The 26700-nt window shown below is 37.8% G+C and overlaps 1 protein-coding gene across 1 annotated transcript in view; it reads left to right on the forward strand.

Moving 5' to 3' along the window:
- The window catches only part of ATL3 (atlastin GTPase 3), a 36286-nt gene extending 11520 nt beyond the window's left edge, over positions 1-24766 (forward strand). The window contains exons 4-13 of the mRNA XM_036926522.2: positions 3020-3124; positions 3618-3668; positions 9210-9266; positions 10056-10148; positions 10811-10949; positions 21289-21416; positions 22022-22078; positions 22893-22964; positions 23348-23779; positions 24531-24766. Of these exons, the coding sequence (XP_036782417.1) occupies positions 3020-3124; positions 3618-3668; positions 9210-9266; positions 10056-10148; positions 10811-10949; positions 21289-21416; positions 22022-22078; positions 22893-22964; positions 23348-23779; positions 24531-24617 (1221 nt within the window). The 3' untranslated portion in view covers positions 24618-24766. The remainder of the gene's footprint in view (positions 1-3019; positions 3125-3617; positions 3669-9209; positions 9267-10055; positions 10149-10810; positions 10950-21288; positions 21417-22021; positions 22079-22892; positions 22965-23347; positions 23780-24530) is intronic.
- The last annotated feature ends 1934 nt before the right edge of the window (positions 24767-26700 follow it).

Genomic DNA, 26700 nt, shown 5'->3' on the forward strand with positions numbered 1-26700 from the left:
GTCCTTGTGTCTGGCCTCCCCCACCCTGCCCAGTGCTCTCAAGGCCCATCCCTGATGTAGCATGCATCAGTACTTCATTCTTTTCCATATGAATGAAAAATGTTCCATTGTTTGAATATGCCACATTTTGCTTATCCATTCATCAGTTGAAGGACAATTGAATTATTTCCACTTTTTGTCTATTATGAATAATGTTGCCACTGAGCATTTGTGAACAAGTTTATCTGTAAACATATATTTTCTTTTTCTTTGTTTTTATTGTGGTTAGAACACTTAACATAGATCTACCCTCTTAAATTTTCAAGTGCACAATATATATTGTTAACTATAGGCACTCTGTTGTACAGCAGATCTCTAGAGCTCTTTGTCTTGCATAGCTGGAACTTTAAACTGCCCCCTCTTCCCAGCCCCTGGCAACCACCATTCTGTGTTTCTCTGAGTTTGGCTATTTTGGATACCTCACATAAGTGGAATAAAGCAGTTTTTGTCCTTCTGTGACTAGCTTACCTCATTTAGCCTAATATCCTCCAGGTTCATCTGTGCTGTTGCATATGGCAGGATGTCCTTTTTTAAGGCTGAATAGTATCCCATTATATGTATATACCACATTTTCTCTATCCATTCATCAGTCTATAGACATGTAGTTTGCTTACATATCTTGGCTATTGGGCATAGTGCTGCAGTGAATACAGGAGTGCCGGTATCTCCTTGAGATCCCGATCTGAATTCTTTCAGGTATACACCCGGAAGTGGGATTGTCAGATCATAAGGTTGTTTTGTTTTTAAGTTTTTGAGGGATCTCCATAGCAGCCATGCCATTTTGTATTTCCACCAATAGTGTACAATACTTTTTCAACACTTATCTCTTGTTTTTTTTGATAATAGTCATTTTAATAGGTGTGAGATGGTATCTCATTGTAGTTTTGATTTGTATTTTCCTAATGATGAGTACCTTTTCTTTTTTTCTTTTTTTTTTTCTTTTGGTATCATTAATCTACAATTACATTGATGAGTACCTTTTCATATACCTGTTGACCATTGGTATTCTTCTTTGGAGAAATGTCTATTCAAGTCCTTTGCCCATTTAAAAATTTTTAATTGGGTTATTTTTATTTTTATTATTATTTTTGCTACTGATTTGTAGAGTAAGCAAGCATATGTTTTCAGTTCTTCTGGGTATAGACCTAGGAGTGGAGTTTCTGGGTAACATGGCAACTCCATAGTTGACATTTTGAAAAACTGCCTAATTGCTCTCCAAAGCAGCTGTACCACCCTACATTTTCGCCAGCAGTACAGGAGGCTGGAGTCAGCCACATCCTTGACACACCTGGTAATTGTCATTGTGATTTGAGCCAGACTAGAGCCAGGCTAGCAAGTGTGAAGTGGTATCTCATTGTGGTTTTGATTTGCATTTGCATTTCTCTAATGACTAAGGATGTTGAGAGTCTTTTCACATACTTACTAGCTGTTTGCCTATTTAATGTCTATTCAAATCAAATCCATTTTCTAGTTGGGTTATTTGTCTTCTAATTGTTGAGTTCTTTATATATTCTGGATTACTAGATGCCTGTCACATATATGATTTGCACTTACTTTCTTCTATTCTGTGGATTGTCTTTACTTTCTTGATAATGTCATTTGATGCACAGAAGTTTTTGATTTTGATGAAGTCCTATTTGTCCTTTTTTTCTGTAGTTGCTTGTGCATAACTGAGAAACCATTTCCTAATTTAAGGTCATGAAGAATTGCACCTCTGTTTTCTTCTAAGAGTTTTTGTGGTTTTGGCTCTTACATTTAGGTCTTTGATACATTTTGAGTAAATTTTTGTATATGATGTGAGGTAGGGATCCAACACCACTCTTTGTATGTGGAAACCCACTTTTCCCAGCCATGATTTGTTTTGATTGCTTATTTAGTTTGACAGTATTCTCTTCACAAAGTGGATAAAGTATGGATAGGGTGATGCCCTCTGTCTCTTTTCTGCACAGTACTTTCTTTTGCTTGAATTTAAATTATATCCATTCTACCGCAGTGGATTGGGTTATATGTAAATAAACTCATAAATATATGATGTGATTAATGGGACCTGATATGTAAATTATATAAAGTGATAATCATATTATCATTTTTAAGAATAAAAATTCTTTAAATGTTTTTGATTATGGCATTTCTTTTCTTGGACTCCATAGTGCTTAGTAGAAAGCTTCCTTGCTGCCTTTTGCAATATCTAAGTATTGTAAAGAACCAGGAACTTGATGAACTTACTTATCTTTTTGAACATACCTTAGAACCAGTTATAGGAATGAATTTGAAAAGTTGTATCTTAAAATTATATGACTGAAACTCACAGCCAGTTGTATAAGGAAAATAATATACCTCATTTAACATTTTGCATAAATTTCACTTTTGGAGTAAGAATGGGTCATTAAGTCCTTTTTGGAAAGCCTGAGGCTTCACGAAACCTAGTTATATAGGGTACAATGACAGCCTAGATTCTTCTGCTATTTTTTGGCATCATTACTGTGGTCTGTCTTTTGTAAAGACTGAAATGTTAATTTTGTTTCATCAAACAACCAGAAAACCCTAGAAATTTAGGGGGAGAATAGAGCCTTACAAGTAAATGACAAAAATATCCCAGCCCATATGTTTTGTTTTTATTGGATTATGCCTAAGTGTACACAGTCCATTCAGATTTTTTATTTCTTTTTCAACAACAAAACATCATCTGAAAGACTGGCTTGGTGAGTGAGCTAACTGGCTTCAACATTTAGCTGTTCTCCCTCCTTCCGTATTGCTCTGCAGTCTTCTGTTTCATATCATCTCATCAGGTGATGAGCAGACAATCTTCACCAAAGTTCTCTAGTCAAAACAAAGCACCTAAATAACTATACTTTTCTGATAGAACCTTTAGGCAGGTGCTTAAGCCTAAGTTAAGTATTAGCTGTTCTTTCCAGTTTCTCCTGTATATTTCCCCTCTTCTCACTTTAACATACTTTGTTTGTATTTTCCTTTTTTTTAGGTTGCAGTTGTTCTGATGGATACACAGGGGGCATTTGACAGCCAGTCCACCGTGAAAGATTGTGCTACCATTTTTGCTCTCAGCACCATGACTAGTTCTGTTCAGGTGAAGCTGCTTGACTAGGAAAAGAGTTTGCAGAGGAAACAAGTAGAGGGAGTACATCTAGTTTCCATTATTGTTCTGTTACCAGAATTCCCATGGTGATATGTAAAACTACATATCTTATAAGGGCTTATAAGCTCTTACAAGGTCAAGAAGGAACCTAAACTATATTCCACTTTAGTTACAAGTATATATAAAATACTCCAAGAAAGTCGGAAAGTGGAAATTGAAATCACGTCAGTTATATCATATAGGAAATGTAGATTTGGTAAGAACTTAGAACAACTGTATTTTAAATTTTAAAGGAAGAGTGATGTGATTTCAACCTTACATGAGTCATTTTCCAAAAGTTAGATAACAGTACTGTTTGAACAGACTTAATTTTCTTACATGCAAACCTTTAATTGTACAGAGCTTTTGTGCAAAGCTTTGGGCTAATTTGGGACTTGTTTGAAGTAAGTTAGAATAGTATCATTCTGGGTTTTTTGCTTTCTAGATTTATAATTTGTCCCAGAACATTCAGGAAGATGATCTGCAACAGTTGCAGGTATGTATTCATCATAAAAACCTTAACATCATCATGTATCATTTAAAAGTTTTTAAGACAAGAAAAAGGTTTACAGCTAAGTAGTTTTCACAAAAGATTGAAATATGGAAGAAGATTTTGGGTTCATAATAGTCCTGTACTCTGTATATCTATTGCTGGGGTGGTCAGAGAAGGCCCTGTTGAGTTGAACATGGAACTCAGGAAAGTGGGTAAGTCTAAGATAATCTGTGTTGGGGGGAGAAGTGGTATAGGAGAGGGGCCAGCAGGGAGAAAGACCCTGAGGTGGAGTGTGTTCAGTAGGAAGAAGGAATAGCAAAGAAGCCAGTGGGTGGAATGAGGTGTGATGGAGGTGAATGATGAAGTCAGAGAGGTGTTTAGGTCCCAGTGATGCCTGGCCTTTGTCAGGACCTGGGCTTTCTCTCTGGGTGAGATGGCAGCCAGGTTTTGAGCAAAGGAGTGGGATTATTTGACATGAAAGGATCACTCTGGCTGTTTGGAGTAGATTCTTAGGGGGACAGGTATGCATTCAGTGTGACTGGTTATGAAGCTACTGTGATAATCCAGGTCAGGTTAAATAAATGAACATGTATAAAATGTACAGCATCATGTGCCTGGAAAACAGTATGTGCTTTTTAATAGCTCTGCAGTATTTATTATTACTATTACTACTGCTGTTTTTAGTCATTGTCTTCTGTATTCCTGAAGACATGTGCTTTTCCTGTAAAATACTCTTCTCTGGGTGTTCCAGAGTTGGGTACAATCCCGGTCATGCTTCTCAAATTCCATTTCTCCCACTGGCATTCAGAAAACATACCAGAATGCTGGAGTGAGAGAGAGCTAGGGATTACCTTGAGTTAGTTCTAATTTATAGTCCTTTAAAGAAAACAAAAAAAAATAATTCCTAAACTTAGGCCCTGAATGCTCCTATTAGCAAGTACTTGTACTTCATAATTGGTGGTTCTGCACCAGTGCCATGACTCAGTGGTTGAGAGCTGTGGCTCCTTAAACATTTACACATTTACATCATATCTTGAGTTTGACACCTTTTTACCTGAAACTGATTCCTTTCTAAGTTCTTTCCTTTCACACATTTTTAAAAATGTCTAACTTGTGTGAGGCAGTGGACCAAATGCTGTAGTTACTGTAATGTTTGAGATAGGCATGATTATAGATTTTGTAGTCCAGTCTGAAAGAGACAGGAATGAATAGGCGAGGGTGGTGTGTGAGGGCTGCTGTAACAAAGTACCACAAACTGGGGGGCTTAAAACAACAGAAATTTGTTGTCTCACAGTTCTGGAGGCTGGAAGTGAGAAATCAACCATGTTCTCTCCGAAGCTTTTTGGGGAGAAGCCTCTTCCTTGCTCCTAGGGTTTTGCCAGCAGTCCTCTGCTTGCAGCTGTAGCGCCTCCACCTCTGCCTCGTGTGTGTGTGTGTGTGTGTGTGTGTGTGTGTGTGTGTGTGTGTGTGTGTGTGTAGCTGTAGCGCCTCCACCTCTGCCTCGTGTGTGTGTGTGTGTGTGTGTGTGTGTGTGTGTGTGTGTGTGTGTAGCTGTAGCGCCTCCACCTCTGCCTCGTGTGTGTGTGTGTGTGTGTGTGTGTGTGTGTGTGTGTGTGTGTGTCTTCTCTCAGTGTCTGTGTGTCTCCTATCATTGCATATTCCTCCCTGGCTCATATTGGATTAGGGCCCACCATAATGACTCACCTGAACTTGATGACATCTGTGAAGACCCCATTTCCAATAAGGTCATATTCACAGGTTCTGGAACTAGGATTTCAACATATTTTTGGGGGAAACAATTCAACCTGTAACAGCTGGTAAGGAAATTGGGATGCAGTTATGTAAGTCTTCTCTGATAATATTCTTAAGGGCTCTACCATCCTCTGGTTCCTCAAACCGAAATCTGTTTAAGCATGTCTTTCCCATAATCCCAAACTCAGCTGGTGGGCTGAGTGTCCCAGGACGCTTCTGTCCAGCTTTGGGGTCCCTGTCCCTTTAAGATTTTTAAAGGGCACTCGCTTTTCTTTTGTCCCAGGGGAACGGGGACCGGCTCACAGGTTTTACTGTCCCATTTTCCTAGTATCCAGCACACCATGCACTGTGTGTCTGCACTCCTGGTGCGGATGGCTAGGGCTCGGTGTTCAGCAGTCCTGGGCTCCCTCTCCCTCCCCGCTCCGACTCCTCTCCTCCTGCCGGGAGCTGGGGTGAAGGGCGCTCGGGTTCCGCCAGGCCACGGCTTGTATCTTACCCCCTTCGTGAGGCAGTGGGTTCTCACAGGTGTAGATGTAGTCTGGCTGTTGTCCTGTATCTTCTGGTCTCTTTTAGGAATAGTTATATTTGTTGTATTTTCAAAAATATATATGGTTTTGGGAGGAGATTTCCGCTGCTCTACTCACGCTGCCATCTTGGCTCCTCTACCTCTGATCCATTTTATTCTTTTGCACATGGCTGTCCAGTGTTCCCAACATCACTTACTGAAGAGACTGTCCTTTCCCCATTGTATATTCTTGGCTCCTTTATCATAAATTAATTGACCATGTACCCATGGAATTATTTCTAGGCTCTATTCTGTTCCATTGATGTGTGTGTGTGTGTGTGTGTGTGTGTGTGTGTGTGTGTGTGTGTTTCAATTTGCTTGCTTGTTTGCTTCTGTTCTTTTTATTTTTTTATTAATATACAGTCTTACTTTAGTTTCAAGTATACAACACAGTGGTTCAGCAGTTACCCATATTATTAAATCCTTACCCCCACTAGTACAGCTATTGTCTGTCAACATAGAAAGATGTTATAGAATCATTGGGTGTATTCTCCATGCTGTACTACCATCCCTGTGACCAGTCTACATTATGATTGAGAATTTTTGTGCCCTTTTATCTCCCTTACCCTCCTCTCCCACCCACCCCAACCCCTCCCCTATGGTGACCACAAGTTTCTTCTCAGTCCACTCTGTTTTGTTCCTTCTGTTTTGCTTTGTTTTTATATTCTATAAATAAGTGAAATCATATGGTATTTGTCTTTTCTCCACTCTGTGCATTTTTATGCCAATACCATACCTTTTTTATTAATATAGCTTTGTAATATAGGTTGAAATCAAGGCAATTTCTTTTAAGTTCATTTCTTGGCAGGATCCCATTTTATCTTTATTTTTTCTCTCCTTAATTCTATGCATTCTCCAGTAGCTTCCTGAGAAAGGATAGAAAGGATGCATAGGAGATAACTTTTTGGGGGTCTTTTAAGTCTGGAAACAGTTTAATTTTATTCTAGAGTTATAGGATGGAAATAATTTTGTTACAAAATTGAAGGCATTGCTTCCTTGCCTTCCAGCTTCTATGCTGTTGTTGAAGTTCCAACCAATCTCATTCCTTATCCTTTGTATGTGACCTTTCTGTTTCTCTCTGAAGCTTTTAAGGTCTTATTCTAGGCATGAGTTTTCAGGGTGATATACTTAGTGTGGGCTTATTCTTCATTCTTGGTGAACTCATATCCTCAAAAAGATAAAATATTGCTGCTGTTGCAACCAAGAAATAATGGGTTGCTGTTAAAAAGCAACATTCAGAAAAAAAACAAGAGCTCCTGGAAATTAAAATTATTACAGCAAAAATGGAAAATGTAATAGAGGAGGAGTTAGAAGGTAAACTGGAAAAAATTTCCCTATCAGGTTGAATAAAAAGACAAAGAATAGAAGTTGGGAGTTGGGGGAGGGAGTCAAGCAGAGAGAGGAGAGGAGAGAGAAAGGGGGAAGAAAGGGAGCTAGCACAGGAAAAAAGGGAAATTTGAGGGTTGATTTAGGAGGATTAAACATATTAATACTAGGTGTTTTTGTAAAAGAAAAGTGGAGGGGAAGGAATTATAAAAGGAATAATTAAAGATGATGTAGAATTGAAGGACATGAGTTTTTGTCTTTCCTGTTAGAAGCTTTTCTCAAAGGTCTTGTGATCCTTGGTCTTCTGTACTAAGGATGAGCTAGAAATCTGATGGGAGCTTTGGTAAGAGGGTGGGCCTGTATACCCCGTTGGCTCACAGTGAGGTGATTGGACATGATTATTTAGCTGTTCTTTTGCAACCCCTAAATGTCTGTATTTGCAGACACATTCTTGGACTGTCAGTCTCCCCAGAGTTGAATTCCTTAACTCCTGCCTAGTGGGGGTAGAAGCCTGTTGTGGCTCCAGCAGGGTGAGAGGGCTGAGTCTCCTTCTTTAGTCTGTCAACTTTGACTTCTGTACTCATTTCCAGTCATGTAGGGCATTTACTTCTATCCTGAGCTGTGTGTGGTATCAGTCTAAATGCTTTTGGTTTATCTTCTCCAGATAGTCCACGTCTGGGGAGGAAGAGGATTGGAGCCGGGCTGTGGGAGTGTTGGTGCTCTCCCCAAAGACTCTCAGCAGTTTTGTTAGTTGTCACCCCCTCCCTCGAGGTGACTGGTGCTGCTAATTCCCGAGCCTTCCAGTGATTCTGCTGAGTCTGTGATTTCTTCTTGGCTGTGCCTCTTGCAGATTTCCTAGCAGAGCAGAGGAGGCTGAAACCCAAGGCAGTTCTCATTTGTCTGTTTTCCTTTGGGAGTGTTTTTGACAGCTCTTCTCTGCTCATGTCATTTTTCATCCTCTTTGTCTTGTGAGTTTACAACTTTTAAATTGAATTTTGCTGTATTCTAGTGAGGCTTCCTAAGAGCATAGAGGAAATGTGTAAACCCTAACCTTGAATCTGTTCATTCGGTCATTTGAACGGCATCCATGCTGTGGGCCCAGGGCTCTTGCTCCTGCAGGTACAGGAGTGTCCCAAACAGACAAACATTCCTGTCCCATGGAGTTTAAATGCTAATAGTGAAGACCAACACTGATCAAGATGAGTAAAGGTATAGTATGTTAGATAGTAAGGTGGGTTAAAGAGCAAAATTAATTAGGAGAGGCACAGTGTAGGAGGTATTTTGAGGAGAGCCATCATCTTCTTAGGTAAGCCTGGAAAGCCTTGGCCTGGGAAGCTTTTTTGAGAAGGAGCCATTTGAATAAAGACCTTAAGGAGTAAGGGAGCTGACAGTACAGACATTTGGGGGAAGAACACTACAGGCAGAAAGAGGAGTCAGAAACATAGGCCCAGTGGCAGGAGTGTGCCCAGTATGTTTGAGAAACAGCGAAGGGGTGGGGGGGGGCAGTGTGACCACATCTCAGTGTAAAGACTGGCTTTTACACTGAATGAGGTTGGAGGTTTCGAGCAGAGGCATGATGTGGTCTAACTAACCTTATTATAACAGAGCCACTGTGGCTGCTGTACTTAGAATAATAGTTGGGGGTAGAGGGCCAGGGCTGAGGCAGGGAGACTAGTTAGGAGGCTTGCAGTATTCCAAACCACATGGAAGTTGTGAGTTTTTGGCTTCTGGTTTTGCTAATGAATTGGGATGTGGGATGTGAGAGGAATAACCAAGGTTATTTTAAGGTTCATGGCTCCTGAGAGCTTTTGAAACTGTAGAACTTTGGTTTAGTATAAGTGGAATTCTTTGCTACAGCATAGTCATAGAAATACAAACCATTAACTCTTGTTTTTATAAAGCTCTTCACAGAATACGGTCGTCTGGCAATGGATGAAATTTTCCAAAAACCCTTCCAGGTAGAGTGCTAACTATAAGTGAAATTCATATCTTTGTTTTAATTCTGAGATCAGCAGACTATAACCCACAGTCCAAATCTGGCCAGCTGCCTGTGTTTATATGACTTATGAGTTAGGAATGGTTTTTACATTTTTAAATGGTTGAAAAAAAATCAGAAGAGGAATAGTATTTTTTGATATGTATGAATTAGCTGTGCACACTGACATTTAACTTTCAGGTAAAGTTTAATTGGAACACAGCTACAGTTTGTATTGTTGGCTGCCTCTTGCCACAGAATCCCAAAATACTTACTCTCTGGCCCTTTACAGAAAAAGTTTGCTGACCCCTGCTATAGCTAATTGTTTGATGAAGATGAAAATACATAATAGGTATTAAGATTAGAGGAACTTTGATTATTATTATTTTAGTTTTCTTTTCCTCTGTAGCATTTAAAGTAGATCTGGTTTTATGATTAGCTAGTGTTATATTGTTTTCTTGTCCTTTTCCACATTCTTCATACTTGCCTTTAGAGCAGAGCCCTGAATTTAACATACTCTTATCAGTCTCTTCCTTCTGTTTTTATTAACCTATGGGAACAGAAATAGTAGATAGGATATGTGGCCCTCACATTTGGCTTACACATGTCCTTCTAAAGTTTAGAAGGTTTCTAAGACATAGAATAGAAAGTCCTTCACATTTTCTTGCTCCCTTTGAAGAAATTGGCATTATACCCAGGAGTATTTATCAACTGTTATTTTGAAAATGCATTAATGCAATGTTATAATGTGCTCTGCTCCTTTCCTAAATAGACCCTGATGTTTTTGGTTCGAGACTGGAGTTTCCCTTATGAATACAACTATGGATTACAGGGAGGATTGTCATTTTTGGAAAAGCGTCTACAGGTGAGTAATCTTCTGAGGAATTATCTAAAAGTAGAAATACCTTTCTCATTTGCCTGTAGCTGTTGTGTTGAGAGCAGATTATGGAAAATTATATTAAGTGTGTTAAGTGCTTATGAATATTAGTAAACACTAACATGACTCATGTAAGATTAAAGAAATTGGCACAGGGATGCAGAGAAGAGCCCTGGGCAAAAGCCCAAGCTTTCGTCGTAATTTCCATTTCATATTTTTATACCAGGTTCTCTATATGCCTTTGGAATGTCACAGTCAGAACTTCAGTTCTTTTCTTACTCAGAATTCTTATTTGTTTTGGGATGGATATAAACAGGCTCAGCGTGTTCCAAAACTAAAACCACAGGAGTCCTTTGTCAATCACTACTGTCTAGTTAGATCCAGCCTTCCCTTGTTCTTCCTAAGTGTTGTGTAGAACTCTTCTTTAAGAAACTCTTTAGTACCTGTTCTTTAGAAGCTGTAGGAGCCAAGCCACAGTTACCAAATTTATGCATTTATTGCTCCTAGGGTTCTGAGTTTTCTCATCGGTCAAGACCCAGGCCTCTGTGATCCATCAGAGTTGGGAAGTCTTCTTCCCTCTGTCCTACACTAGTGGCTCCTAGGGAAGGAAAACACAAGATCTTTTGTAAATTGTTGGTCTTTGTTGGCAGGTGAAAGAACATCAACATGAAGAAATTCAGAATGTCCGAAACCACATCCACTCATGTTTCTCCAGCGTCACCTGTTTTCTCCTGCCACATCCGGGACTCCAGGTGGCCACAAGCCCTGACTTCGATGGGAAATTGAAAGGTGTGTCACCAATGACATTATTTTAAACTCATGATTTGATCTTTAGGATTGGAGAGTGATCAGCAAATGTGAATTACAGATCTAGTAATGCTTAAGAGAAATAGTGTGTTCTCTTAGAAAGACTAGTGTTGAGAGTCTAGTTTGGTTTTTGCTTCTGCCTTACTGTGGCCATCAGAATTAATTTACCTTATCCCCTCCATCTGAAATGGTGGTGGTACTATCCATTAATGATCTTTATAAAAGACATGCTATGATTATTGGTGTATAAGAGATAAAAGTGCCAGATAAAAGAAAACTAAACATTAGTCAGCTAATAATTTATCAAGTAAATTAACTTCAGAAAGAAAGGCAACATGATGGATGCATGGTTGTTGTTTCATATTCTTGTGATGAGAGCAAAACCTGATGCTGGGTCATGTGTCACTATCAGGAAATGCTGACTAGATGGTGGCTTAGAGAAATCAGAGTTGGGAGTCTTGGGTTCTGTTATCTTTTGTTCCTTATTTATTCATCAAGACCTTGAGTCATTTAATGGCTAGCCCTCGGTTTACACATGTTTTAAACTACGCACTTTTGTTTGTAAACTTATCTGAGCTTCTCAGGTTCCTAGTAAAGTAGAAATAATAATAGCTGCCATTTTTAAAGGCCTAGCTTGTGTCTGCAACTGTCTGTTTGGGATGCTGTAACAAAATGCCATGGACTAGGTAGCTTATAAACAACAGAAGTTTATTTTTCATAGTTATGGAGGCTCGAAGTCCAAGATCAGAGTGGCAGCATGGTTGGGTGAAGGTTCTCTTCCTCGTCTCAGACCTCTGGTTGTAGTCTCACATGGTGGTAGGGGCTAAGAGCTCTCTGGGGTCTCTCTTGTAAGAGGACTAAACTCATTCATCAGGACTTCACCCTCATGACCCTATTACCTTCCAGAGGCCTCACATGCTAATACCATCACCTTTAGGGATTGGGATTTGAACATACGACTTTGGGGGCGGGGGCACAAAATTCAGACAATAGCACCAACACTGTGTTAGTTACTTTCATAGTTAGTACTCCCAGTAATTCCATGAAGCTAATGTTTCCTTTATTTTACAGATAAAGAAACTGGACTAGGAAAGTTAAGTAACTTGCTGAAAGTACTCAGCTAGCAAGTGGTGGGGCAGAGATTCACATTTAGATCCTTGATGCCCCAAAGACATACTGTGCTAATATTGAAGTTATTCTGTTATATTGGAGAAATAATTTAGAGGATATATACTGTTTAGTTACCAGGAGAACTTGCTTTTTGAAAGTTTTAGAAGTTTTTCATAGCCTCATATTAAACAAATTGCATAATTTTCAATTTATTTGACTCTATTGATCCAGGAAAGTTAATATTGTTCATCTTAAGATTTACACTCCAGCTGGTCTTAATATTATGAAAGAAACCCAGTTTGAGAGACTTCCCTTTACCTTCTGTTTGTCATTTAGATGATACTTTTTTGTGGTGGGCAGCTTTCCTGATCAGGAGTCATACAGAGCCTATTAGAGGGCAGTTCAGAAATCAAAGTTTGGGGACTGGCTTTGGAGAGAAATCTGCTTAGGCAACACTGGAGCTAGATAGAACCTTTTACCTAAAAAGCAGTTGTGAGTGACTTTTCTGATCTGAGAATGTAGAGAAAGTTGAGCGTGTAGGTGATGTGTTCCTTTAGTGTTATAATGCTCCGTTATTAGACATCCTTTTACCAAGCCTAAACTGTTTTGTTCATCTGGTAGGGAAAATGCCCAGTGGAGATGTGGGTTTGAGCAACTCCTCATGCCTTCCCTCTGACCTAGGTTGGCCTCAGCTTATCAGGCATAAATGTACAAAATGGCATTCCTCTGCGTTTTCAAGACATTTTAATATGTCAGAACATTTTGTTGTAAAATGTATTTTTAACTTGTTATTCCAGGAAATGGGAAGAGCTTTTTAAAGGTCTATATAACCCTGACTTTTGAAATTTTGTGTCACTTGTGTGTATGTGTGTTGTATTTGTTTCCGAGGACTACTGTAACAAAGTACCACAAACCAGGTGGCTTAAGACAGCAGCAGTTTATTTCCCAACAGTTCAGGAAACCAGAATTCTAAAATCAAGGTGTCAGCAAGGTTGGTTTCTCCTGGAGGCTCTGAGGGCAAATCTGTCCTGTTCTTCTCTCCTAGCTTCTTGTGGTTGCTGGCAGTCCTTGACATTCGTTGGCTTGTAATAAGTGTCATCACTTCCCATCTCTCTCTGTCACATGGCCACCCTCTCTTTGTGTATCTCTGTGTGTTTTCTCTTCTTTTAAGGACACCACTCCTTAAATTTAGGTCTCACCCTAATCTAGTATGATCTCAGTTTAACTAATTTCATCTATAAAGACTCTATTTCTAAATAAGGTCACATTTTGAGATTCCAGGTGGACATACATATGGTGGGAGGGATACCGTTCAACCAGGTACACATATTTACAGATTATGAATGGTTTGTCAATAAATATTAAGTGTGCTAGATTTCATATTTATTACATTTACAAAAAATAAGGAACACGTTCTGTATAAGCAACCTGTAGTCTCATAATTTTGCACTATTTCTTTTCTCATCCATTGAAACTATAAAACACATTTATAGGCTTCAAATCTTCCTTTCTGACATGATTTTCATGTAAGCAAGTCCCGATAAGCAAGTCCCGAAGGAAGAAATACAAAATGGTCAGTAAAAACTCTTGGAAATATTTGCAGCATAGTAATCAAGAAAGCACAAATGTATTGGTACAACTTCATATAGTCTTTATGTGACAGTATCAAAAATTTAAATATTCATATCCTTTGAGCCACTACTTCACTTTTAGGAAATTACTCTAATGAATTATCCTAATAAGTAGATAAGAATATGTGGACAAGGTTATATATGACTGTGCATTTTTTTTTTTTTAATAATTATTTTTTATTGAAGGGTAGTTGACGCACAGTATTACTATACATTAGTTTCAAGTGTACAACACAGTGATAAAACATTTATATACATAATTCTAGGTTCCAGCTATCACCCTACCAAGCTGTTACAATATCTTGACTATATTCCTTATGCTATACATTACATCCCGGTTACTTATTTATTTTACCATTGGAAGTCTGTCCTTTTTTTTTTTTTTTTGTGAGGGCATCTCTCATATTTATTGATCAAATGGTTGTTAACGACAATAAAATTCTGTATAGGGGAGTCAATGCTCAATGCACAATCATTAATCCACCCCAAGCCTAATTTTCATCAGTCTCCAATCTTCTGAAGCATAACGAACAAGTTATTACGTGCAGAACAAATTCTTGCATAGTGAATAAGTTACATGGTGAACAGTACAAGGGCAGTCATCACAGAAACTTTCGGTTTTGCTCATGCATTATGAACTCTAAACAGTCAGTTCAAATATGAATACTCATTTGGTTTTTATACTTGATATATATGTGGATACCACATTTCTCTCTTTATTATTATTATTTTTAATTAAATGCTGAAGTGGTAGGTAGATACAAGATAAAGGTAGAAAACATAGTTTAGTGTTGTAAGAGAGCAAATGTAGATGATCAGGTGTGTGCCTGTAGACTATGTGTTAATCCAAGCTAGACAAGGGCAATAAAACATCCACGTATGCAGAAGATTTCTCTCAGAACAGGGGGGGTGAGGTTCTAAGCCTCACCGCTGTTGATCCCCAATTTCTCACCTGATGGCCCCCCTGCGACTGTGCCTGTCTTTGGTTGTTCCTCCCTTGAGGAATCTTACCCGTCTCTGGCTAACCTGACTGTGCATTTTTATAATAGGGAATAATTGGAAAGAACTTAAATGTGTGTTTTTGAGGAATTGGTTAAATTACAGTACATCTGCACAAAGGAATAAAATGCAGTCATGCGGAAGGATAAGGTAGATGGATCTATCTGTATGTACAGAAAAAGATGTTTATGACATATTTTAGATATAAAAAGATTACAAAGTAGCATATGTTGTTTGATCCTATTTACGGAAAGATGTATAGTTGTAACTATGTTTTTTAAAAGAAAAGATTTGAAAAAATAAAAATTTCCTTTTTTTGCTTTTCTTTAAAAATGTGCTTATAGTCTGCCCATGTAAGTCTATTAAGGTAACTGGTCATTAGGAGGATTGTTCATGAAGAATTTCTTATTAGCCCTGCAAAGGTTTATGTACTTTTTATCTTTGGAGCTGGATATTTTGTAATTTTAGGGAACCTTTTAATGAAGGGTTTTGAGTGAAGAGTAAATTGGATGCTAAATTGAAAATAGTAGGTGATTTTGAATATTTGCAAGTGCTTGATTGAGAACCACATAAACTTTATTGTGAGGAATGTGTAAGTAGAGCTGATGTATTCCCCAGTTAAAAAAAATACCTAGGTGTTGTACAATGACTTGGTTGAGATGCTGGGGTCCCGTTCCGGGTAACCTGGAAAAGACAATACTAGCCCCTGAGTTGTTAGGGCTACTCCATAAAAAGACCTTAATGTAATTTCTGTAGAACATTTAAATTGAAAAAGATCTACAGTCTGAAGCTATTTCTACAAATGTTCCCTTGAATACTTCGGGGATTGTTTTAGTGGTTTTCTTTTATTTTATTTTAAAAGATTGACTATTCAGTGTTGAACACCTGCCAAACCTAATCTTAATTTTGGTGTAATCAGTGCTAAGCTACTGCTTCCTGCAGTGGTTAGTGAGGAGGTTAGCTTACTTTTGAGACCGTTTTCATCAGACACAGGACAACTGTATCATCACCATAAAGAAAAATGTCTTCTTAATTTGCTGGAGCAGAGAGGCTTAACACAGAACTGCTGAGTTGTTTAAAGGACTCAGCAGGAGAGTATGTAGGGTGTGGTCTTCTTTGACACCACAGGCTAACAAGATTGTCTTTGTCATGAGACAGTTCTTGTCTGTTTGAGTCTAAAACATATTTTGGTACAGCATTCATAGAAACACTAATTGCTGAGGGTCTATGAAATATGGGTAAAACTGAGTATAATAATGGTCTGTGGGGTCTAGAGCCTTCTAGTTCCTTGTGTGAAATATTTTTGAAGCTCTTGGTCTTTCAGTGTGATGAAAGTTGAAACCATAAAAAAAAGATGTTTTCTGAATAGGTAATGTATTCCTATGTTTAAAATCCCAAAAAGAATTAAAAAGCATTCAGTGAAAAGTCTCTTCCATTTTTGTAGGTTTCTGGAGTTTCTTTAGTATATGCAAGCAAATATGAATGTACACAGTGATAGCGTATTCACACTATCTTATAATTTTTCATTTCAAGGTTACAAAGAATTTGTCTCTTTTCTTGAAGTTCTGTGGTTTCATTTTTCACATTGTAATTATGATCCGGTTTGGATCCAGTTTATTTTCCAAATGGCTACCCATTTGTCTGAACAGTATTTATTGAATAGTCTGACTTCCCCTCACTGATTGAAATGTCTCCATTATCTCATATTAAGCCACGAATCAGTGTGTAATGTGGAGATTAAATCTTTAAGTTGGTATAGGCCATACTTTGGTGCCATCCTGAGGAGACTATAAAATTAATTTAAGAGTATTTATGAAGATTGGTACCCATTTACTTAGGACAGATTTTAAAACTTTAAAAATGTTTTAATATCAAAAGAGCTTATGATTGATTATAGTTAAGATGGGATGGGAATCCATGGAGATGAGAAGTGCATGTTACTGTTTAGAGAAAATCTCCTAGAGATTTCAATTTATGAGCCATAAAAAAATTCTAGATAGATTAGTAAGTTAAATTATAAAAATTAAAGTATAGGGCCAAAGCAATCCTGAGAAGGAAGAATAATATCTCATTGTGTTTTAATAGAACTGGGGATTATGCTCCCCAACTAGCTCTACTACAAAGCCACAGTAATCGAGACAATTAGGTACTGGCACAAGAACAGACCCATAGACCAGTGGAACAGACTAGAGAATACAGGTATAAACCCAAGCATATATGGTCAATTAATATATGATAAAGGAGCCATGGACATACAATAGGGAAATGACAGCCTCTTCAGCTGGTGTTGGCAAAAGTGGACAGCTACATGCAAGAGAATGAAACTGGGTTACTGTCTAACCCCATATGCAAAAGTAAAGTTGAAATGGATCAAAGACCTGAATGTAAGTCATGAAACCATAAAGCTCTTAGAAGACAACATAGGCAAAAATCTCCTGAATATAAACATGAGTAACTTTTTCTTGAATGCATCTCCTTTGGCAAGGGAAACAAAAGCAAAAATGAACAAATGGGACTACGTCAAACTAAAAAGCTTTTGTACAGCAAAGGACACCATCAGCAGAACAAAAAGGCATCCTACAGTATGGGAGAATATATTTGTAAATGACATATAGGACAAGGGGTTAACATCCAAAATATGTAAAGAACTCACATGCTTCAACACCCAAAAAGCAAATAACCTGATTAAAAAGTGGGCAGAGGATACAAACAGACAATTCTCCAAAGAAGAAGTTGAGATGGCCAACAGGCATGTGAAAAGATGCTCCACATCACTAATTATCAGGGAAATGCAAGTTAAAAACACAATGAGATATCACCTCACACCAGTTAGGATGGCCAGCATCAAAAAGACTAAGAACAACAAATGCTGGCGAGGATACAGAGAAAGGGGAGCCCTCCTACACTGCTGGTGGGAATGTAAGCGAGTTCAGCCATTGTGGAAAGCAATATGGAGGTTCCTCAAAAAACTAAAAATAGAAATACCATTTGACCTGGGAATTCCACTCCTTGGAATTTACCCAAAGAATATAATTTCTCAGATTCACAAAAGACATATGCACTCCTATGTTTATCACAGCAGTATTTACAATAGCCAAGATATGGAAGCAACCTAAGTGTCCATCAGTAGATGAATGGATAAAGAAGATGTGGTACATATACACAATGGAATATTATTCAGCCATAAGAAGAAAAAAAATCCTACCATTTGCAACAACATGGATGGAGCTGGAGGGTATTATGCTCAGTGAAATAAGCCAGGCGGAGAAAAACAAGTACCAAATGATTTCCCTCATTTGTGGAGTGTAACAACGAAGCAAAACTGAAGGAACAAAACAGCAGCAGACTCACAGACTCCAAGAAGGGACTAGTGGTTACCAAAGGGGAGGGGTGGGGGAGGGTGGGTGGGGAGGGAGGGAGAAGGGGATTGAGGGGTATTATGATTAGTACACATGGTGTGTGGGGGGTCATGGGGAAGACAGTGTAGCACAGAGAAGGCAAGTAGTGACTCTGTGGCATCTTACTATACTGATGGACAGTGACTGCAATGGAGTATGGGGAGGGACTTGATAATATGGCTGATTGTAGTAATTACATTGTTTTTCATATGAAACCTTCATAAGAGTGTACATCAATAAAACCTTAATAAAATTACATAAAAATATTAAAGTATAGGAAAAGTTAATTTTATTAGATCTCTAGAATTAGGGAAGGACTCTTTAAAATTAGATGGAATAAAATAAATTATCAAAGAAAAGTGCTCTAAGTTTGAATACATAATAATTTAATGCATATTAAAAAAAGGCAGACCAACTGGGGAAAATATCTCAGGGATCATAGTACACATAAGGATAATGTATTTGTTTACTTCCTGAAGGGTGACTGTATTCTAAGGTAAAGGCCCCTAATAGTTCATTGCAAAGAAACTAGTAGATGAACAAATATGGGAGAAAGCTTGGTCTAACTAATAATAAAAGAAAAGCAAAATAATGAGCTACCATTAAAATTTTAAGTGTGTTAAATATCTAAAAGAATGCAAAATTATTACATATAAAAAAGAATATTCCTAATGTATACATGTAAGGTATGAAGCATAAGATAATGAACATCATGGACCCATTATCCAACTTAATATCTAGAACCAGAATTGGCAAACTTTTTCTATAATGGGCTAGTAGTAAATATTATGTTTTGTGGGCTATACAACTACTCAGTTTTGCTCTTGTAGTAAGAAAACAGCCATAGACAATATGCAAATTAATGGACATGGTTGTGTTTCAATAAAACTTTATAAATACAGTTAGTCTGTATTTGGCCTAAGGGCTGTGGTTTGCCAGTCCCTTGTCTAGAACATTACCAGTACTATTTCCTCTACCTGTGTGCTTCTTCCCTGTCCTGTCTTGCTGCCTCCCTACAAAAGAACCACTATTTTACTAAATTTTGTTTATCCTGCTTTTGAAATTAAAAAGAACTATTACTTGTATTTGAGTTACTTAATAGTCTGTTGTTAAGTTTCTTTAATTTTAAACCTTATAAAAATATAGTATGTGGCCAACTTGCATTTTTACGGTTTTATTTCTATCATTGTATAATAGTGCCTTATGTGAAAATAACACAGCTTACTCTTAATGAAAATTTGTGCTTTTCAGGTTTTTACTATAATGAACAGTGCTGCCTTGAATATTCTTGTGTAAATGGTTGTATAGGAGTTTCCCAAGAGTATGTGATTAAAAGTGGGATTGCTGAGTGCTACAACATATTGTATATCCTCACTTTACTGGATAACACAAAATTGTTTTCCACAGTGGCTGTTCCAGTGTATACTCCATCAGTGTATATAAAATATCCTTCCACTATGCAACTTAATTTAGAAGCTAATTTTGCCCCAGCTGTAGTCACCCCCTTGCAGTGAATGGACCCACATAAGCCACAGCACCACTGGTACTCAGCTCACTGCCCTGGATTCAGCTTTGTCCTGACACCTGCTCAGCTCCTTGCAGCTCTCTTGTCCAGCAGTGCAGTGGAGTATGTTTTATACAGGATCTTGTTAGGACTAAGGTCCTTTCCTTCCAGATTAGAATCTAATCTCTAGATCTAATGTCTAATTTAGAGACAAGATTTTCTAGTCTTTGGTACTGTCAGAAGCAGATGTCCGAAGATACCATTTTTCACTAATCAAGTCAGTAAAGAATGAAAAACAGTAAAATCCTTTAGTGTGTTGAGGGTAGTAACCAAGCTGCCTTATACATTGATTGTAGGTGTATGAATTGGTGCAGTCATCTACCAAAACATATATATGTGTGGCAATATGTAAGATATAAGTGCCTTAAAAAGGAAGGAGGATATTTTAAATGTTAATTGTGGTTATCTGATGGTGGAATTTATTCTTTTTTTTCTTTGAAGAAAATTTTTTTTAATGGTGGGCTTTATTCTGATGTTTTTTTTCTTTTTAAAAATAGTTTTGGATGTTTTCCAGGAATCTGCATTGTCATTATAATATCTGATAATTCCTCTTAGAGGACCACATTATCTAAAGAAATAAAAGTAACCTGAAGATTTGTCATGCAGAGATTTTTATGGTGATATCTGTAATTGGAAAAATTTAGAAACCACTAAATTTTTGTTTTATTCACTGCTTTATCCCCAACTGTTATAGCAATGCCAGCCACAAAAAGGTTCTCAGAAACTGTTAAATGAATAAATGAAATAAGATTGTCTCAATTTTATAAGTTAGGGTTATGGAGTGTTGAAGTAAAGATCTATCTGGGTGTGGGTCCTACCCACTTTCTTTTCAGTTGTTTGAATTACTTGGGAACCTAGGAAGATGTTAGATTATTTCAGTCAGACTCCTTGTATTTTAATTCTCTTGTGTCTTCTTGTTTGAATCAGGTAGTTCTCACTTTGAGGAACTAGTTCTGTTTAATGGGTCTTCTGAACCCTCTGTATGAACTTTGTAGAAGCTGCAAAGAAGCTGTCACCTGTTTAGAAATAGGAGCCTTTCCCCTTTGGGTTGGATATCTGAGAGATAATAGAAAATAAATGTTATGAAGTACCTGTGCATCTACTTCTTTTAACAAAAAATGAACAAAAAAATGAAGCAAATGGATAAATAGTGATTTTTAATGGATTCAGGGGGAGCATGAGGGTGCAGTAAGCACCTGGCCTGAGAAAACTTGAGGGGTTGATAATGGATTTTTTGAAGACTTGGTTAATGACATTTTTTTAAATGTGAAATTTCTTAAAAGAGAGAGTAGGCTGAATCTCCCAGAATGAAAACCAGGATAAGGATATTCTTTATATTCTCCTCTGGACTACAGAGCACTTACTGGCACAGAAGAGAGGGATACAGTAAAGGCACATGTGCAGAGATCCTGCAGCAACCTGGTCATAGCCAGAAAGCATCAGACATCTGACCTGGCACCACCACCCCCATCCCACTCCCCTACTTCCCACCCCTGCCTGATTTTCAACTAGCAAGTATAGAAACAACTGGATAGACTCTGAAGATTGTATTTTATGCTAACCTTGGTTGAATAATTCTCTTTGGCTTATTATTTCCTTCTTTGTGGTTCTGTGAGCAGATATTGCCAGTGAATTCAAAGAGCAATTACAGACTCTGATACCATTTGTATTAAATCCTGCTAACTTAATGGAAAAGGAGATCAATGGCTCAAAAGTCACCTGCCGAGGGCTATTGGAATATTTCAAGGTAATTATGGGTTTTATTATTAAAATGTTTGGCTTTGGGTAAAATTGATCTAGATTGTAAACTAACTTGACTTTCGATTTAAAAGCTTAGGGGGAAGTTTCACGGGGGAGATGGTCAGTCTGCAGACTTAAGTGTCCTTCCAGGAGTGGGCCACAGGGTGGCAGTATTGGTCTAAGAACCAAATGGATGTTCTTTGCACTTTCTTAGAGGAGTAATTACTGTGGCTAAAGGAAGATTGTTCCTCAAGGAAGATGGTGTGGACAGGAGGTGGTTAGGAAGTTGCTGTGAGTAGGAGGAGACGGCACCTAGATGTGACACGACTACCTCAAGGCGGATGGTCACTCTGCCCACAGGCAGTGGTGAGGCCAGTGTGCATGGGGAGTCTGGTGGGAGTCCTAGCCGTGGTAGGCTCATGCTGCTTGAGAACATTTTAGTTCACTAAAATGCTAACATGCACTCAAAGGTGTGTTGTGTTTTTGCTAATTCCTGGGTGTTGATCTAGGTCTTTAGGAAAACACAGTTGTATGGTTACTGTTTTTTTTAAATTAAAGTATGACTGTGATAGAATAGATGTTTTTCATATCATTTTTATGTTTAATCCTAAGGCATATATTAAAATTTACCAAGGAGAAGATCTGCCTCATCCCAAATCTATGCTCCAGGTGAGCATTTCTTTACATGCTAAATGATATCCTTGCATTACTTGAGTTGAACTCTATACAGTAAGCAGAGGCCTTTAAGAAGAGAATGCTATTGCTCCTTTTCCCTTAGGCTGATGTCTGTTTTCAGCACATTTTCCATCAGTGACTGCTATTTGGTTTCTTGTAGTCTGTACTCATTGTGATGTAGTTAAAACAGAGCAGCCTATTGCTAGGCCTGGTCTTCCCACCAAACATCCTCTGGAAAATAGCTCTATCACAGCCAGGTAAAAAATGCCCAGTTATGTTAGACCAGGTCATTCTCCTGTTATTGTCTATTTCAGTAGAACATGGCCTGAAATCTATTTACTTATCAGGTATTTTATTTTCAACATTTTGGTATTTTCAAGACGTCATTTTGTTAAAACATATACTTTCTGACTTTCATGTTGTACATAGGCCATCTATTTGCCAAATGTTTATTTCTGTAGTAACCAAACTTCACAGAGAACTTAGGATTGATGTTGTAGAGATAAATTTTTTTCCTTCTTTTATGACTTACATCTGTTTCTTAACACTTACAATTGGAGCAAAGGAAATAATATTTTCAGAGGTTTAGTGTATGATAAAGAGTCTTATTTATAAAAATATTTGTTGGCAGAAAATTTGGCAGAAACGGTATATTTTATTTCATAAATTGGGCTTTGTGGAAACCTTAGAAAACAGGATAATGCAAAAGGAAGAATGGGAATAGAGTGAGAGGAAGTTTTTACTTGGTTACTTGTGGGAGGTATTAAAAGAAGAAGGATTTATAGTTTATGCTTTCCTATCTTAAAAGGCCACTGCTGAAGCCAACAATTTAGCAGCTGCAGCCTCTGCCAAGGACATTTATTATAACAACATGGAAGAGGTATGTTGGGCATATGATTTACTCTGACATAACCTGGGCGTTGTTGCTGACTTCAAAAGCCCGAACTTGATTCTGGTTAATGTATCTTATGATGATGAGGCAACAAAGGTGTATTCTGGTAATTCTGTTAATCTGGGCCTTCTAATTAGCATTTCTAACCAAGGCTTTCTTAGAGCATCACTGCTGTCCCTGATCAATACCACCCTGGTTATTTAAATGTGCTTTTCAGTAGAGTGAACCCAGACTTTATTGGTCTTGGTCATCATTTGAAAGTTAATTTCTAATATCTTAAAATATTCTAACCTTTTCAGGGATTCAGTTGTGTTATTTTGCACTTGTGTTTGAAGAGATCTTCAACACATTTGTGTCTTTATGGTTTTTAGGTTTGTGGGGGAGAGAAACCCTATTTGTCTCCAGACATTCTAGAGGAGAAGCATTGTGAATTCAAACAACTTGCTCTGGACCATTTTAAGAAGACCAAGAAGATGGGTGGGAAGGATTTTAGCCTTCGTTACCAGCAGGAGTTGGAGGAAGAAATCAAGGAACTCTATGAGAACTTCTGCAAGCACAATGGTAGCAAGAATGTCTTTAGCACCTTCCGAACCCCCGCTGTGCTCTTCACGGTCATCGTGGCTTTGTACATAGCCTCCGGCATCACTGGCTTTGTTGGGCTTGAGGTTGTGGCCCAGCTGTTCAACTGTATGGTTGGACTGCTGTTAATAGCGCTTCTCACCTGGGGGTACATCAGGTATTCTGGTCAATATCGTGAGCTGGGAGGAGCTATCGATTCTGGTGCAGCATATGTATTAGAACAGGTAAGTGGTGCCAGCTAAGGAGGCTGAGAATTGATAATGTACAGATATCTATGCTTCTACTGTAAAATATCTCTGGGAGAGTTTCATAGTAAAAGAAGGTCTGAGAAATGGCTGCTCGCCATTTTTTTTCTGGTAGGCATTATGCATTATCCTTCTCTGGAATATTAGCGTTTATTCCTATTATTTTGTTTTCATGCCTAAAAGCTGCCCTTTAATGCAAAAAAATTTCCAACATAGACATACTATGTTCCTCATGGAAAACTTCTAACTACATGTTCCTCAGACACAATTTCTCTGTGGTTCCCCATTTAGTTTGCTTTACTGAGAAAAACAGGAGCTTGACAAAATCTGAGTCCTACTGATCTGCTAATGGATGGCATCTCTTTCAATAAAATCTTCCAGAAAGTGAATAGTTTTTTTTTGAAATTCACATGATCTTCAAGTTTACAGATCCTTGAGACTCTTAATTGATTTATTTTCCTGAGTAGCATGAACAGATCAGTTAAATTAGAAGCTGTGGCAAAGCCAGGAGAGCTGCCCAGCCCACCCGTAACAGGAAAGGCTCAGCAAGCTCTCTGAGGAGTCCACTGCTGCCACAGGCTACCCTGACCCCTGGGTTTTCATTCCCCTGTTGTCTGCAGCACACTAATGATATAGATGAAGATTTTTAAAGTTTACCTCCAAGAATTTACTTTCTTGATGTTGTGCTGTATTTTATTAATTTACATGCTGAATAAATGGACTTTTGCAGGCATCTTCTCATATCGGTAATTCTACTCAGGCTGCTGTGAGGGATGCGATTGTTGGGAGACCACCCGCGGACAAAAAAGCTCAATAGCATCTTAACAAGACGACCCAACAAGAGCACGCCCAGCCCCTCCTGATGTCTGGGTCTCCCCATGGCCACAGGTCCAGGTCTGGAGGAGCACAGATCTGGGGCCATCTGGGAAGAGCTGAAGTATGGCAGTAATAAATGAATAGACTTTTCCAGTGGTTTCAAATTCTTCAACACACTTGCGTTTCTCTCGGAAGCATTTCTTTTCCTTGCTGATATAGATCCAAGCCTATGCCTATTTTCTTATTACTATCTGCTTCGCGCACTTTATGGGGGAAAAAGCTAAAGGAAGAAAATGAATATGCGGTTTTAAGTCCTTTATGTGCCACTTAGTGCCTTTTAAGATTGACTCCGTGTTTTTGAGGACATGATCAGTTGAAGATTGAGGATATCCTCATGAAAGATGCTGTTTTGGGGTGAAACTTGTCAGTTCTTTTATACATTACTCTTTTGGAAGGATTCCTTTTTTTTTATAGTTTACAAAACTTTGAAAGCTTCAGAACTGAAGGCTGAAAATGATGCCATTACACTTTAAAAATCTTAAAATACTAGAGATTCCTGTTTGCCACATAGTTTGGAAAAATGATATTACATTTAATCTACCATACATTTAAGTTCTTTTACCTGACAGGTTGGCAGTTTTGTCTGGCCATACTTTTTTTTCCTGGCCTTTATTCCTATGGCTTCTTTATAGAAAAGAGGCAAACATGCATTGAAGTACCAGAGTGGCTCATAATGAAAGGAATGAGCTTGATATGTTAAAAAAAAATTTTGAGTTGAAATGAACTATGTGACCTCTGATAAGTCACCTGGACTTGTGCCTTGGTCAGACCCACTGTTTGTGGGTTTATATGCGCATATGTATTGTACATGGCTCACGATTGTCATTTGAGAGGTTTTGTTTTTGAGAGTTCTGCATAAGAGCAGAACTTAATATTTAGGATTAGAGGAAAGACATTACCAAACATTACTGCTCTTAATTCATGTCCTGTTCATGTGGCTTAGATATAAATCAGGTCTTCATCCAAAATGTTTATTTGTATTCTCCTTTGCACTAATATTTTTAATAATGAAGCTAAAATTACCGATTTTGCTTAGTTAGTGAGTTTTCTTTATTTAACTTTACTTGACTAGTCTGGTAGCTTTAAAATAGCTTTGCGTCAGTAAGGACCAAAGTCCCACCCAAATATGGACAATATCTAGAATATCTGAAAATTCTTTTTTATTTACTTTGTGTGATATAAAAACATTTTATCTGTTAGTTGCCTTTTCCTTTGATTTATAATGATGAGTTATTGTTTATCTAAAATTTCATAAAACTTGCCGGCAAGTATTTACATAAACATTCAGGTATGCTTATCTTTTAGTTCTTTTTTTATCTTTTAATTCTTAAGATAATTAAATGTTTGTTGTGGGTGGGAGGGAGGTAGGGAGCTTAGGTAAAATCTGAATGCAGATTCTATACAGATGAAATGTGGATGGAGGGTAGAAGGAAGTCTCTTAGCATGTAATCTTTTTTTTTTATTAAGGTATCATTGACATACAATCTTACAAAGGTTTCACATGAGCAACATTGTAGTTACAACATTCACCCATATTATCAGGTTCCCCCCACACCCCACTGCAGTCACTGTGCAGTTGAGTGCAGTGAGATGCTATAGAATCACTACCTGTCTTCTCTGTGCTGTACTGCCTTCCCTGTGATGCCCCCACATTATGTGTGCTAATCATAATAGCATGTAATCTCTTCATCAAAGAATTTTCTTTTGACTACTTTAACACTTTATCACTCAAGTTTTTTATAAGTCCTGAATTAATTCCAAGCATTTTATATTTTTTCATATTTACATGCCATGTTACCCTGAAGTTCGTGCTATTTTATTCAATTGCTGTCAAATTTTAGAAAAATTCCAGCTTGTTCTAAAAACTGTTTACTTGCATACCAGTGATGCTTAATTTTGACTGTTAAATTAAAAGCTTAGTTAAAAAATTTTGGTGCATTTTCAGGTGGCCTCTTAACTTCCTTGAAGGTTCATATTTATTAGCTAAAATCCTTACTGATGTTGAAATACTTAGCTTCTAATGC

This window comes from Manis pentadactyla, chromosome 9 (genome assembly GCF_030020395.1).
Source record: "Manis pentadactyla isolate mManPen7 chromosome 9, mManPen7.hap1, whole genome shotgun sequence".
In the NCBI taxonomy this organism is placed as follows: domain Eukaryota; kingdom Metazoa; phylum Chordata; class Mammalia; order Pholidota; family Manidae; genus Manis; species Manis pentadactyla.